The 13799-nt window shown below is 40.8% G+C and overlaps 2 protein-coding genes across 2 annotated transcripts in view; one reads left to right on the plus strand and one right to left on the minus strand.

Annotated features, from left to right (window-relative positions):
• Positions 1–3541, minus strand: part of SH3BGRL (SH3 domain binding glutamate rich protein like) — a 144619-nt gene extending 141078 nt beyond the window's left edge. The window contains exon 1 of the mRNA XM_056124170.1: positions 3316–3541. Within this exon, the coding sequence (XP_055980145.1) occupies positions 3316–3360 (45 nt within the window). The 5' untranslated portion in view covers positions 3361–3541. The remainder of the gene's footprint in view (positions 1–3315) is intronic.
• A 7892-nt stretch (positions 3542–11433) lies between these two features.
• On the plus strand, positions 11434–11712 carry LOC130032607 (stromal cell-derived factor 1-like). Its single transcript, XM_056124142.1, has one exon. It carries the CDS (start codon positions 11434–11436, stop codon positions 11710–11712), a length of 279 nt encoding a protein of 92 aa, XP_055980117.1.
• The last annotated feature ends 2087 nt before the right edge of the window (positions 11713–13799 follow it).

Consider the following 13799-nt stretch of genomic DNA (forward strand, 5'->3'; position numbering starts at 1 on the left):
AACTGTATTAAAAAGTATTAGGACCCGATATTTCATAACTTGACTGATAAAATATCAATTCCAATATTCTATATCCCTGACCTTGAATGCAAGCTACCCTACTTTCTGACAAACATCTATAGATGTATTATCACCCGTCTATGTCAGTTCCTTATTTTTTTTTGTTTTCTGATAAGTAAATATATAGTCTATCCTTCCACTTATAGAATTTAATCTACTTACAATAATCACCATTTACCTCATGTTCATATTTATTTCTTCATGACCCCCTAACTGGAAAGACTTTGTGGTTATTAAACACATATTCTATTTAATCACCGTATGTTGTATTCAAGTCCATGATCTGCTAGTTGTGTGACCTTAAAAAGTTGTTTCAATTCCCTAAACCTATATTTCCCTATCTCAAAAATAGATATGATTACACTACTTGATTGGACGAAATGGTTAAATAAATGAGATAATACTTGACACACTTAAGTGCTACCATTATATGGCTATTGTCAGTATATGGCTACTCTCAATAAATCAACTGCAAAAACCAACATACTCACTTTGATATCTAAGATTTTTAGATGCAAATGCTACTCCTTTATTTGAGAATAAGTGAGTTTTATTTTTAAATCAGGTTATGAGGGAAAAGGAGCTTTGAGATAAGGACAAAATAAGTTAACACTAACTTTCATTTATATAGACCCTCCCTTATCTGATAAAACATCTAATATCGGGGTAAAAAGAGAGCATAAGGATTAAACCACTTAATGTTGTCATATGGCTGACCTTAGTTCAAATCCCTGGCACCACATATGATGCCCCTGAAGGACCACAGGAGTGATCCCTGAGTGCAAAAGCAGAAATGAGTGTATCTCCAGAAACAAAAAACAAACAAAAAACTCTAACAATGATTTGGGTGGACCCACATCTAGCAATCCTCAGAGGCTATTCCCAGTTTAGTGCTGGGAATAGTTAGGAGACCATGTGGTGTTGGGAACTGAACCCAGAACCACTACAGGCAAAGCACCTACTCCAGCTTGTTGAGCTACCTCTCTAGCCCGTAAGAGTGATTATTGTGACAAACATTAGCAGGAGTAAAATAACAGTCAGAAATTACCAGTAGCAAACCAAAAGTTTTCTTTAATTATACCTTAAAGAACAACAATTACAGTAGTATCTCGCTTTGCACAATTATCACAATTATAGAATTTCAATATTTGTTCCAAAATTTCTAAATTGTGTTCTGAAAATATGACAGCAATATTAAAAAACCTTAGTGATGCACTCTGAAGAGTTCCAATTTATGTTATAGAAGAGCTTTTTTTGAAATTTACTCACTTTGTATTTATTTAGTATTAATTGAAAGCAATTTGTAAAACAATAATAAAACAAGGATTTATGTTGGTAATATGAAGAATTTTGACAATAAGTTTATTAGATCTGTAATTACTGTATCAACAGACAAATCTCTCCTCATAATATTTTGAAACAAAACACCAGTAGGAAAAACATTTCCTATTTACTTAGTACTCAACAATATGTTTAATAATTGACATAACAGAAAACTAGACTGTCATTTTTAATGTTTTTAGAAACTGAAGTCTTAACGTGGAGTGGCAAATACCTCTTAACTCTCACTTGAGCAGAAATTATGAGAGGTATTTCTTCTTAATGAAAACAAGCAAACAAAGAATAAATAACTATAATGAAACTGCATAACACTTAAAATAAATATAGCTTCCTGATCTGTTAAATCTGATTAGGGGTTTCACTAAAGATATTAAAGTGATCTTTAATATTTTACCATTGTTCTACTGGTCTTGAGACTCTGAGCAATTCAGATGTTAGTCTTAAAAACTAAAAATATTAGATATGGATAATAAGGGAAGTAGCTCATGAAGTGAGCTCAAAAGAAAATGAAGACACTTTCAATCTAAACAAAAAAAAGTTTAAGGTTATATGTTCTGTTTCTAAATAGTCAAAACATACCCACCTGTGGTGGCCAGAGAAGGTAAAGTTCAAGGTTCTTATGATTTCACATTACCTTCAGTTCTATTTCAAACACTCTTAAGAGGTAAATAAATAAAACAAAAACACTATAACAACAAATTATGAACTAGCTTCTGCTCTAAAGTTCAGAAGAACAGGGTGTTCCTACATTCTAAACCCACACATCTGCTCTTGTCAGATGTTGGTTTTTCTCTTGAGGTGTGAAAAATAGTCACTTGATTTATCCTAGATATCCCCTCAGCTTTCATTCCATTTTATTATAATGCTACCCACAGCTGCTGAAAACCTTATTATTCTAAATTTTTTTAAATATGAATACAGGAAACAAAATATCCTATCATTTGAAGAAGCAGCAACTAGTCTGCTACTGCTAACACAACAAATCACTTGTTAGTTTCTTTTCCAGTCTCAATATATTCGAATCAATACAAGAATTGTTGGAAGTAAAATATTTTGAAAGAAAAAAAGAGGCAATAACGGGAAAACACAGGTCCTTTGTTTCATTGAGCTCATACACACACAGTCTTTTGTCTCACTGAGGACACACACACGTCTTATCATCATAATCCCCACTTTTCCTCCTATTCTGTCTAGTTATAAGAGACCTGTAAGTTAAAATTTAACACCTTCCAAGACACTCTCAAAATAATGACAGGATAACACGGGTCTCACTCTCGAAATAATCAAAGTGCCTCGATTTATCTTCACTAAATCATCTCTGCTTAGATATTTCTCAACCAGGGACCAAATGATCCCATGTGGGTCCCTTTGATAATCCAAGGCCCACAGATGAAAATAAAAAAAAAAAACGGAGTGAAACTAGAGTGTCAGTCGGTAGGACAAAGGACCCACAGGAAGAAACAAGGTTAGAAGCATGTCAAAAAAAGGTCGAGGAACATTTTTAAGAGCATGTTAGCACCCTCACCCTTCAAGAATGTGCACTCCTGTCCCTTGTCTCAGTACCTAAAATACATATGTCAAATGCCTGGCTATAGAAACACCAGAGTGTGATTTTACTAGACTTCATGAAGCCCTATGAAACCTTCATTACCATCTCTCATCTACCAAAAATTGTTAACTTTATTTATTATTTTTGTCAAAGAAATAATGTGTTTCTAACATAACAAGGAAAAGCTAAACTTCAGGGGAAACTAAATCTCCATTCCACAAAGAAAAGAAGGGGGTGGGGTGGAAGATGCAAGTGTCTCCTGAAGAAGAAGCTGCCAGACTTAATTTCTGCCACGTAAAGTTTCTGGAACAGTGGGAGACTGGTGTGTAAGAAATCAGTAAAGGTGGATTCACCACCCTCCTTACCGCTGTAGAACCAGAGGAAGATGCAATATACACATAGATCACCATCCTGAGAACAGCGACTGTGGTTGTGTAGATCCTGCAAATGGCTGGGAAGCTGCTGCGGTAACGGCTGAATACAGCTAGGGCCAAACGGAGATTGGAAGAGAAAGGTGGGGGAAGGTGGAAGGGGAAGTCGCCGGAGCCCCGCCTCCTCTCTTGGCTGCTTTCACTGGGCTCAGGGCACAGCACTCCCTAACTCAAACCCGGAAGACACGAGGTCTTTTGCATCATTTCTAAATTGTGTTGTTTTGTTTTGTTTTAAATGGTGAATCTCGAACAGCACCGCGAGATCTGTTGTAACGTTTGTTTTAACAGTCCCCCCGGAAGAGTGAGAAGAGAATAAAAATTGGAAAAAAGAGGTATTGAACTAAATTAGATTAAATAAAGGACACTTTCCCAAGGAGACTAAAACCTCTGCGTTTAACTTATTGAAATGTGTGAAAATAGAGAAGGTGGATCTTCCTTGAAAGAGGGAGTTTTATGTTGAATTCAGAGACTGATAATAAAATGCATGCTCACAAAGTCTTGGGCACTTTTAGACACCTATTGTGTTGTGATTGTTCTTAAATTCACTTGGGGTAGGTATTGTGCTCTGAAACGCTTAATAATGCAACAAAGCTTAAGAGAAGTTTCATGTTTCCCTAAGTTAAGAAATGGCATGATTAGTTTCCTTTTTGACCTTTTGCTCCTCACCAAACTCAAGAGTTCTAAGTCTGTGAGAATTACAGGCTTGTTTGACTGGAAAACAGAGGAAGAAATGGAAATACCAAAACAAAATAATAATAGTTCTCTGTGAACAATTCGTGTTTGGTTTGCTTTCTTTAACTATCTTTGGAAAAAAAGTTTTGGACATGTGTTAGATAATTTGAGTTAGTGAACAGGGAGAGTAAGCAGTTATGTGTAGCTCTGGGAAATGAGTAAACATTTGATAATGTAAAGAGAGTGATCATTTATTGCAGATTATAATCTGAAATTCCCAGTTTATGCCAATTGAACAGAAATAAAAACTTGCAAGATGAGTTCATATCCTTATCTACTTCTTTACTTCTCTTTAACTTGCCCTTCCTCTGTATTGTAATGGTATAATTTGAAACCTTTGTGTAGGTTTGTTTTTTGTTAAATTTCCTGACTTGTCCCTGTTCTCCTTTGTTCAACCTATCCTAAGTATCAATTACACATTTTTCTCTTTCCATGTGACAACAACTTTAAGAGGTAGATGTTATTTAATTCATCTTAAAAATGAAGAAACTGAGTCACTGACAATATTTTATATTATCTTCCTCCTAAGTGTGGAGAAATGGCCATAAATTTGGATTATGTCAATAATAGTGAAAATGAGACAAATAGAGTATTGTTTTTAAGGAAAGAAATATATGCTTAACCTGAGATCTAGATAAGCATCTCTGTGTTAACTTTACTATTTTTGGCTGTCTGTCACTAATGAAGTGAACACACATAAATCAGAGGACATGTCTTTACCACTATAAAATTTTGCAGCCCCTTGTCAAGGTATTCTTTTCTCTGTTCATGCCCAGTGAGGATGAAGTTATGGTTCATTTTTTCTGTCTCACATAGCAATAGATTGCATATGTGATATTACTAGAATTCAAGGTATCACTATAAGCAGATGATTCAAATATAATTCAAATATCTCAATATCTGATTAAGAAATTAGACAGTAGGCATCAAAACTATAAGAATTTGCTACTGTAAACACATTCACGATCATGTTCACGATCATTCTGTTGTTCGTCGATTGCCTCGAGCAGGCACCAGTAACGTCTCATTCGTCCTAGCCCTGAGAATTTTTTTATATTTTTATTAGTGAAACACCATGAGGTACAGTTGTAGACTTACAAATTTTTGTGCTTGGGTTTCAATTATACAATGATCAAATACCTATGCCTCCACCAGTGCCCATTTTCCACCACCATGGATCCCAGCATCCCTCCCACACCCATTCCCCACCATTCCACCCTGCCTCTGTGGCAGGAAATTCCATTTTGTTTTCTCTCTCCTTTTGGGTGTTGTGATCTGCAAAAGAGGCATCGAGTGGCAATGATGTTCAGTCTATAGTCTACTTTCAGCATGCATCTGCAATCCTGGGAGGATACTCAAAACACCCTTTATTTGGTGCTCCCTCCCCTGTCTGAGTTGCCTTTTCCCCTAGTGTGTGCAGCTGGTCTCCAAGCCATGGAGTAAAACCCCTGGTACTTATCTCAGCTATTCTTGGGTGTTAGTTTCCTATTTAGTTACTTTTTGTTCCCCAGATGAATGCAATCTTTCTATGTCTGTCCCTCTCTTTCTGACTCATTTCACTTAGCATGATACTTTCCATGTAGTAACACTTGTATGTAAATTTCATGACTTCATCTTTTCTAACAGCTTCATAGTACTCCATTGTGTAGACATACCAAAGTTTCTTTAACCAGTCATCTGTTCTTGGGCACTAAGGATTTTTCCAGATTCTGGCTATTGTAAAGAGTGCTGCAATGAACAAACAAGTGCAGATGTCACTTCGACTATACATTTTTGCCTCTCTGGGATATATTCCCAGGAGTGGTATTGCTGGGTCAAATGGGAGCTCAATTTCTAATTTTTTGAGAATCGTCCATACTGTTTCCAAAAGGGCTGAACCAGTGGACATTACCACCAACAGGGAAGGAGTGTCCCTTTCTCCCGACATCTGTGCCAGCATCGGTTGCTTTGGTTCTTTTGGATATGGCCAGTCTCTGAGGTGTGAGATGGTATCTCATTGTGGTTTTGATCTGCATCTCCCTGATTATTAATGATGTAGAGCATTTTCTCATGTGATTTTTTGCCATTCGGATTTATTCTTTGAGAAAGTTGCTGTTCATTTCATTGCCCCATTTTTTATGGGGTTGGATGTTTTCTTCTTGTGGAGTTCGATCAGTACTTCATATATCGTTGATATCAACCCCTTGTCAGATGTGTATTCGGTGAATATCCTTTTCCATTCTGTAGACTTTCTTTGTATTTTGGTCACTGTTTCTTTTGAGGTGCAGAAGCATCTTAGTTTAAGATAGTCCCATTTATCTATCTCTGTTTTCACTTGCTCGGCCAGTGGGGTGACATCTTTGAAGATACCATTAGCTTCAATGTCATGGAGGCTTTTGCCAAATTTGTCTTCAATGTACCTTATGGTTTCCGGTCTGATGTTGAAGTCTTTAATCCATTTTGATCTTACATTTGTACATGGTGTCAGGCAGAGTTCTGAGCCCATTTTTTTCATGTAGCCGTCCACTTTTGGCAGCACAATTTGTTAAAGAGACTTTCCTTGTTGCACTTCACATTTCGTGCACCTTTATCAAAGATTAGATGATCATATGATTGAGAGGAGATGTCAGTGTATTCAACCCTGCCCCGTTAGTCTGCAGCTCTGCCTCTGTTCCACTACCATGCTGTTTTAATTATTACTGCTTTGTAGTAGAGTTTGAAGTTAGGGAGGTTGTAAAAGTAAAGTAAAGTAAAGGCCCTCCCGTTGATCATCGATTTCCTCGAGTGGGCCCAGGAACGTCTCCATTGGAGATTTTGTTGTTACTGTGTTTGGCATATTGAATATGTCACGGGGAGCTTTCCAGGCTCTGCCGTGCGGGCAAGATACTCTCGGTAGCTTGCCGGGCTCTCCGAGAGGGGCGGAGGAATCAAACTCGGGTCGGCCATATTGGCTGCGTGCAAGGCAAACGCCCTACCGCTGTGCTATCGCTCCCATTTTCTTTTTCCCAAGAATTGCTTTACCTATTTGTGGGGGCTTATTGTCCCATATGAAATTCAGGAGTGTTTGCTCCATTTCTTTGAAGAATGTCATGGGTATCCTTATAGGGATTGAATTGAATTTGTACAGTGCTTTAGGTAGTATTGCCATTTTGACAATGTTAACTCTCCCTACCCATGAGCAGGGGATATCTTTCCATTTTCTCATGTCCTCTTTAATTTCCTGAAGTAGCGTTTTGAAGGTTTTTTTGTACAGGTCCTTCACTTCCTTAGTTAAGCTGATTCCTAGGTACTTGACTTCCTGGGGCACAAAAGTGAATGGGATTTTTTTTTCATGTCGATTTCTTCTCTCTCACTGTTAGCATATCAGAAAACCATGGACTTTTGGGTATCGATTTTATAGCCTGCAACTTTACTATAAAAGTCTATGGTTTCTAAGTGTTCCTTCGTGGTGGTTATAGGGTTCTCTAAGTATAGTATCATATCATCTGCGAATAGGAGTGAGAGCTTGATTTCTTCCTTTCCTACCTGAATGCCCTTAATATTTTTTCTTGCCTAATCGCTATTGCAAGTGCTTCCAGTACTATATTAAACAGCAGTGGAGAGAGTGGGCATCCTTGTCTTTTCCCTGATCTTAGAGGGAAGGCTCTCAGTTTTTCCCCATTGAGGATGATGCGTGCTGTAGGCTTGTGGTAGATGGTTTTAACTATGTTGAGGAAAGTCCCCTCTAAACCCATTTTGGCTAGGGTTTTCATCATAAATGGGTACTGAATCTTGTCAAATGCTTTCTCTGCATCTATTGATATGATCATATGCTTTATATCTTTTCTTTTGTTGATATGATGGATTATGTTGATTGATTTCCGAATGTTAAACCATCCTTCATCCCTGGGATGAATCCTACTTGGTCATGGTGTATGATCTTTTCTAGAGTAGTTGGATTCTATTTGCTAGTAGTTTGTTGAGGATATTTGCATCTGTGTTCATCAGGGATATTTGCCTGTAATTCTCTTTCTTTGTGGTATCTCTGTCTGCTTTTGGTATCATTGTGATATTTGCTTCGTAGAAACTCTTGAGAAGTGTTTTTGATATTTCAATTTCGTGGAAAAGCTTAAAGAGGATTGGGAGTAAATCCTCTTTAAAGATTTGGAAGAACCCACTAGTGAATCCATCCCGGCCGGGACTTTTGTTCTTGGGGAGAATTTTTATTACCATTTCAATTTCCTTGATGGTGATAGGTCTGTTCAGGTATTCCAGGTCTTCTTGGTTGAGCCTTGGCAGTCTGTAGGAGTCTAGGAATTTATCCATTTCCTCGAGGTTTTAATGTTCCGTGGCATGAAGCTTCTCAAAGTACTCCCTGAGGATCCTTTGAATTTTTGTAGTTTCTGTTGTAATGATCCCCTTTTCATTTCTGATTCGGTTTATTAGGGTTTTCTCTCTCCCTTTCTTTGTGAGTTTTTCTGGAGGGTTATTGATCTTGTTAATTTTCTCGAAGAACCAGCTCTTGGTTTCATTGATCTTTCAGATTGCTTTTTGGGTTTCCATCTCGTTAGTCTCTGCTCTGAGTTTTATTATTTCCTCTCTCCTGTTCGGGTTATGCTCCTTTTGTAAGTCCTTCTCCAAGCCCTTACGCTGTGAGGTTGGTTTATTTATGTGGGCTCGCTCCTCCTTTCTGAGGAATGCTTGTAGAGCTATAAACTTTCCTCTTAACACAGCTTTTGTTACGTCCCAAAAGTTTTGGTAACTCGTGTCCTCATTTTCATTCGTTTCTAGGAATCTTTTGATTTCTTCTTTGATTTCCTTTCTAAGCCACTCGTTTTTCAATAGTACACTGTTTAATTTCCAGGTGTTTGATTTAAGTTTTCTGTTTTTGTGTGTGATTTACTTCTCATTTCAGCGCATTGTGCTCTGAGAAGATCGTTGATACAATCTCTATCTTCTTAATTTTATGCAGGTATGTTTTGTGGCTCGGCATGTGGTCTATCTTGGAGAATGTTCCATGTACGCTTAAGAAGAATGTATATTCAGCTTTTTGAGGACGAAGTGTCCTGTATATATCTACTAAGTCCCTTTCTTCCATTGTTTCCCTCAGATGAAGTATGTCCTTGCTAAACTTGAGTCTGGTTGATCTATCAAGACGTAATAAAACGGTGTTGAAGTCTCCTGCTAGTATTGTGTTGCTATTGATGTCCTTTTCCAAATCTATGACTAGTTGTTTTGAGTACTTTGTTGGTCCCTCATTAGGTGCATATACATTTAGTATTATAAGTTCTTCCTGTTGTAAAGATCCTTTGATCAATAAGAAATGACCTTCACTGTCTCTTGTAACCTTCTTCACTCTGAAATCAATCACTTAATCACTTGATCACTTAACTTCCCATTAGTCGTCGATTTGCTAGAGCGGGCGCCAGGAACGTCTCCATTTGTCCCTGTCGCATGCTAGTGTAGCCCAATGGCATCTCTTCGCTCCAGGAACATGAAGGGCCTCAAACCGATCATTCATGATCTTGATGAAGAAGTCTGACCATCTGGTAGGTGGGCGGCCACGCGGTCTTTTGACATCCTGTGGAATCCAGTCAGTAACAGCTCTAGTCCAACGGTTGTCTTTAAATCTCATTACGTGACCAGCCCATCTGAATTTCGACACCTTGGCAAATGAAACAGCGTCCCTGATCCTTGATCGTCGACGGATGTCAGAACTCCGGATTCTTTCTCTCATTTGAGTGAAACGTGATATTCCAAGCATAGCTCTTTCTATTCTTCTTTGGGAGACCTGAATAGCGTTCTCATCTTGTTTGCATAGGGCCCAGGTCTCTGAGGCATATGTTAATGCAAGAAGAACAGTGGAATCAAAGAGATGTGCCCGGAGCCGGAGGTTCTTCGTCCTCTTAGCTATTTCTTCGACGTTCTCGAAGGCGTTCCAAGCCGCTCTCTTCCTCCTGTGCAGCTCGGGTGCCAGGTCATTTGTCATGTTGACCTCTCGACCTAGGTACACATAGCTGTTGCATTCGGAGATGGTCGTTCCATTGAGAGCGAATGGGGCGTCAGGAACAAGGCTGTTTCTCATAAACATTGTCTTCTTAAGATTCAGCTGTAGTCCTACCTTTCCACACTCACGGTCAAAGTCGGCCAGCATTTGTGCCGTTTGGCTGATGTTTGGCGTTATTAAAACAATGTCATCAGCAAAGCAGAGGTGGTGTAGTTGCCGACCATCTATCTTCACTCCCATTCCTTCCCATTCCAGTCGTCGCATGATGTTCTCGAGGGTGGCACTGAAGAGTTTCGGTGAAATGGTATCACCCTGCCGCACCCCTCTCTTGACATCAAAGATCACTTCTTTGTAGAATGGTGAGATCCTGGTAGTGAATCCGCAATACAGCGCACGGAGGATCCTGATGTATTGGGCTTGAATGCCCTGATTGGCTAGGGCTTCAATGACCGCTTCCGTCTCAACAGAATCAAAGGCCTTCTTTAAATCAATGAATGCTAAACAGAGCGGCATCTTGAACTCCCGAGAAACCTCAATGAGTCTGGTTATTGTGTGGATATTGTCGATGGTGCTGAATCCTTTGCGGAACCCAGCTTGCTCGCATGGTTGTCCTTCATCTAGTGTTCTCCCAATCCTATTTAGGATGACTCTAGTGAACAACTTGTAGATGACAGACAATAGGCAGATCAGGCGATAGTTGCCAATGTCATGGATGTCTCCCTTCTTGAACAGTAGTACGGTCCTGCTGGTTTTCCATTGGGACGGAACCTTGCATTCAGACAGGTAGCGAGTGAAGAGCCGAGCCAGTGTATTGATGAGTACTGATGGCAGGTTCTTCAGGTGTTCAGGTCTGACCTTGTCTGGGCCGGGTGCTGTTTGTTTCTTTACCGACAAAATGGCGTGTCGGATTTCGGAACGGAGAACGTTGGGAACGACATATCCATCCTGTGGAATTTGGTATGTCGGCAAGTGGACATGGCTATCAAAGAGATTTGAGTAGAAGTCATGGATAATCTTCTCCATTGCCGTTCTGGAGGATGTGATGGATCCATCAGGACGTCGGAGGGCAGTTATCTTGGTCTTATAGTTGGCCAAGGACAGGCGGGAGTTATGAATACTTTTCCCGGCTTCTGCCGCATCTACCAGTACTTCTGCTCTTCTCTCTTTGAGGTCTTCCTTGATCGCATCTCTGCACTGCTTTGCGAGCTCGGACGTTAGCTTGCGGTTGCCTGAGGCATGCGCCAAAACACGCTGGTGAATTAGCTCAAGAGTTTTCGAAGATAGGCCCTTTCACTCTCCACCGCCACGTCCCCTGTGCCCCTGGCCTCGGTGCAGCCCCAATGCCCGCCCGTGCCATGGATGCCAAGGTCGTCGCCGTGCTGGCCCTCGTGCTGGCTGCGCTCTGTCTCAGTGACGGAAAACCTGTCAGCTTGAGCTACAGATGTCCCTGCCGATTCTTCGAGTGCCACGTGGCCAGAGCCAATGTCAGACATCTCAAAATCCTCAGCACTCCCAACTGCGCCCTTCAGATTGTGGCAAAGCTGAAGAGCAACAACAGACAAGTGTGCATCGATCCCAAACTGAAGTGGATTGAGGAATACCTGGATAAAGCTTTAAAGAAACTACTTAAGTAGTGGACACTACTTCCACTACCCAGCCGTCACCACACTCCAGGACGCTTTCCGGACCCGCGTGGCAGCTCCAGCTGAGACCCACGCACGACTGAAGACCCACAGAACAAGATAAGTGGAACTCTCTGAGTCCTTGGACTCCAGGCTCGGCGGACCCAGGGACAGAGCTTCTCTGCTTGCTCCCACAACCACAGGTGACAAAGGGATTCTAATCAGGAGCCCCACCCTACCTTGCCCTGTCTGCTTCCATCAACCACCCAGGGATCGAATTGTGCACAGGAGACCCACCCTACCCAGATAAATACCCCACTGGCAGACTTCCACTCTCGACACTACTTCCACTACCCAGCCGTCACCACACTCCAGGATGCTTTCCAGACACATCATAAGACACTAAATACCCATCTTCCAGAATTGTCGTACCATATTTGATAGGGTTCAAATATGGTAACATCTACAAGGGTGATTAGAGGTCGCCCCAAAAGCCTCTATCCCTCTCGGAAAGACTGGCAAGCTACCGAGAGTTTTCCGCCCGCACGGAAGAGCCTGGCAAGCTATCCGCTGTGTATTCGATATGCCAAAACCAGTAACTACAACTGGTCTCATTCACCTGACCCTGACGGCTTCACCGACATGGCAGCACTGAGAAGGATGAGAAAGGAGAGGCTGACAAAATCCCAAGGCCGACCTAGGCTGCCACAACGAAGGAAGACAAAAATGATCGTCTGTACTTTCAATGCACGTACGCTAGCATCAGATGCATCCATCGAGGACCTGATGGTACAAGCGCGAATGATCAAGTACGACATCATTGTTCTGACCGAGACAAGAAGGCACGAATCTCACCATGCCGTTTTTGACACTGGAGAAGAATTGTTCCTCGGAACATGCGATAAAAGAGGTGTTGGAGGCATCGGTGTCCTTGTCAATACAAACTTGGCCAAGAGCATTGATTCATTTGAATGCCTAACAACCCGAATCAGACGTTTACATTTGAATAGATGTGGCTCACTGCCTGCAGTTTCTATCTTCGTTGTCTACGCACCAACATCTCATTATGATGAAAGAGAAATCGAGAAGTTCTACATGGAGCTAGAGAAGTTCTATAAAGAAGACCACACCTTCTACAAGGTCATTATGGGTGATTTTAATGCCAAGATAGGACCAAGAAGATCAGCTAAAGAACTTCACATCGGGACCCATGGCCTATAATGGAACGAACAGGGTGATAGACTGTCTGAGTTCATCATGTCAACCAAGACCATTCATGGTAACTCACAGTTCCAGAAGGCAGAATCTAAACGATGGACATGGGAATCTCCCGGTGGACGATTGCACAATGAAATAGACCACATCATATTCAATCGACGGTTTTGCCTGACTGATGTCGCTGTTGTCCCAAAATTTCGAACGGGATCGGACCACCGTCTCCTTCGTGCAAAATTCTACTTCACAGAGCGGGGAGAAAGGGCTGCAAAGTTCAAAAAGAGAACTCCCAGAATGACCACCAACTGGGAACTCTTTGGTACTATTGCGGCAACATGGGAAGATGCCATTGTTGACAACATTGATGAGGAATACGATCGACTGGTTCAGCACCTCCATGAATGTGCGTGGAACGCCAAGAGAGACAGCCACAAAAAAAAAATCGCCTGAAATCAATGTGGTCTGATATTAGGATGGCTACCTCAGCTTTTTTATGTGAGCTGTTTGCCTGTAAGATTGTTTTCCAGCCTTTGACTCTGAGCCTCTGTTTGCTTTGACTATTGAGATGTTTTTCTTGCAGGCAGCAGAATGTTGGGTTCAATTTTCTAATCCATCCTACCACTCTTTGTCTTTTAATTGGTGTGTTTAGCCCATTGACATTGAGAGAGATTATTATTATGGGATTTTGTCCCATTGTTCTGTTGAAATTTGGTGTATTTGAGGGGCCTGTCTTGTCTTAAAGTAGCCCATTTAGTTGTTCTTGTAACCATGGTTTTGAGTCTATGAAGTTCCTGAGCTGTTGTTTGTCTGTGAAACTGTGTGTTGTTCCTTCTGTTCTGAATGAGAGTCTCGCAGGATAAAGTATTTTGGTGAGGCATTTATTT

The sequence above is a fragment of the Sorex fumeus genome, unplaced genomic scaffold (genome assembly GCF_029834395.1).
Source record: "Sorex fumeus unplaced genomic scaffold, SorFum_2.1 ptg000050l, whole genome shotgun sequence".
Classification (NCBI taxonomy): domain Eukaryota; kingdom Metazoa; phylum Chordata; class Mammalia; order Eulipotyphla; family Soricidae; genus Sorex; species Sorex fumeus.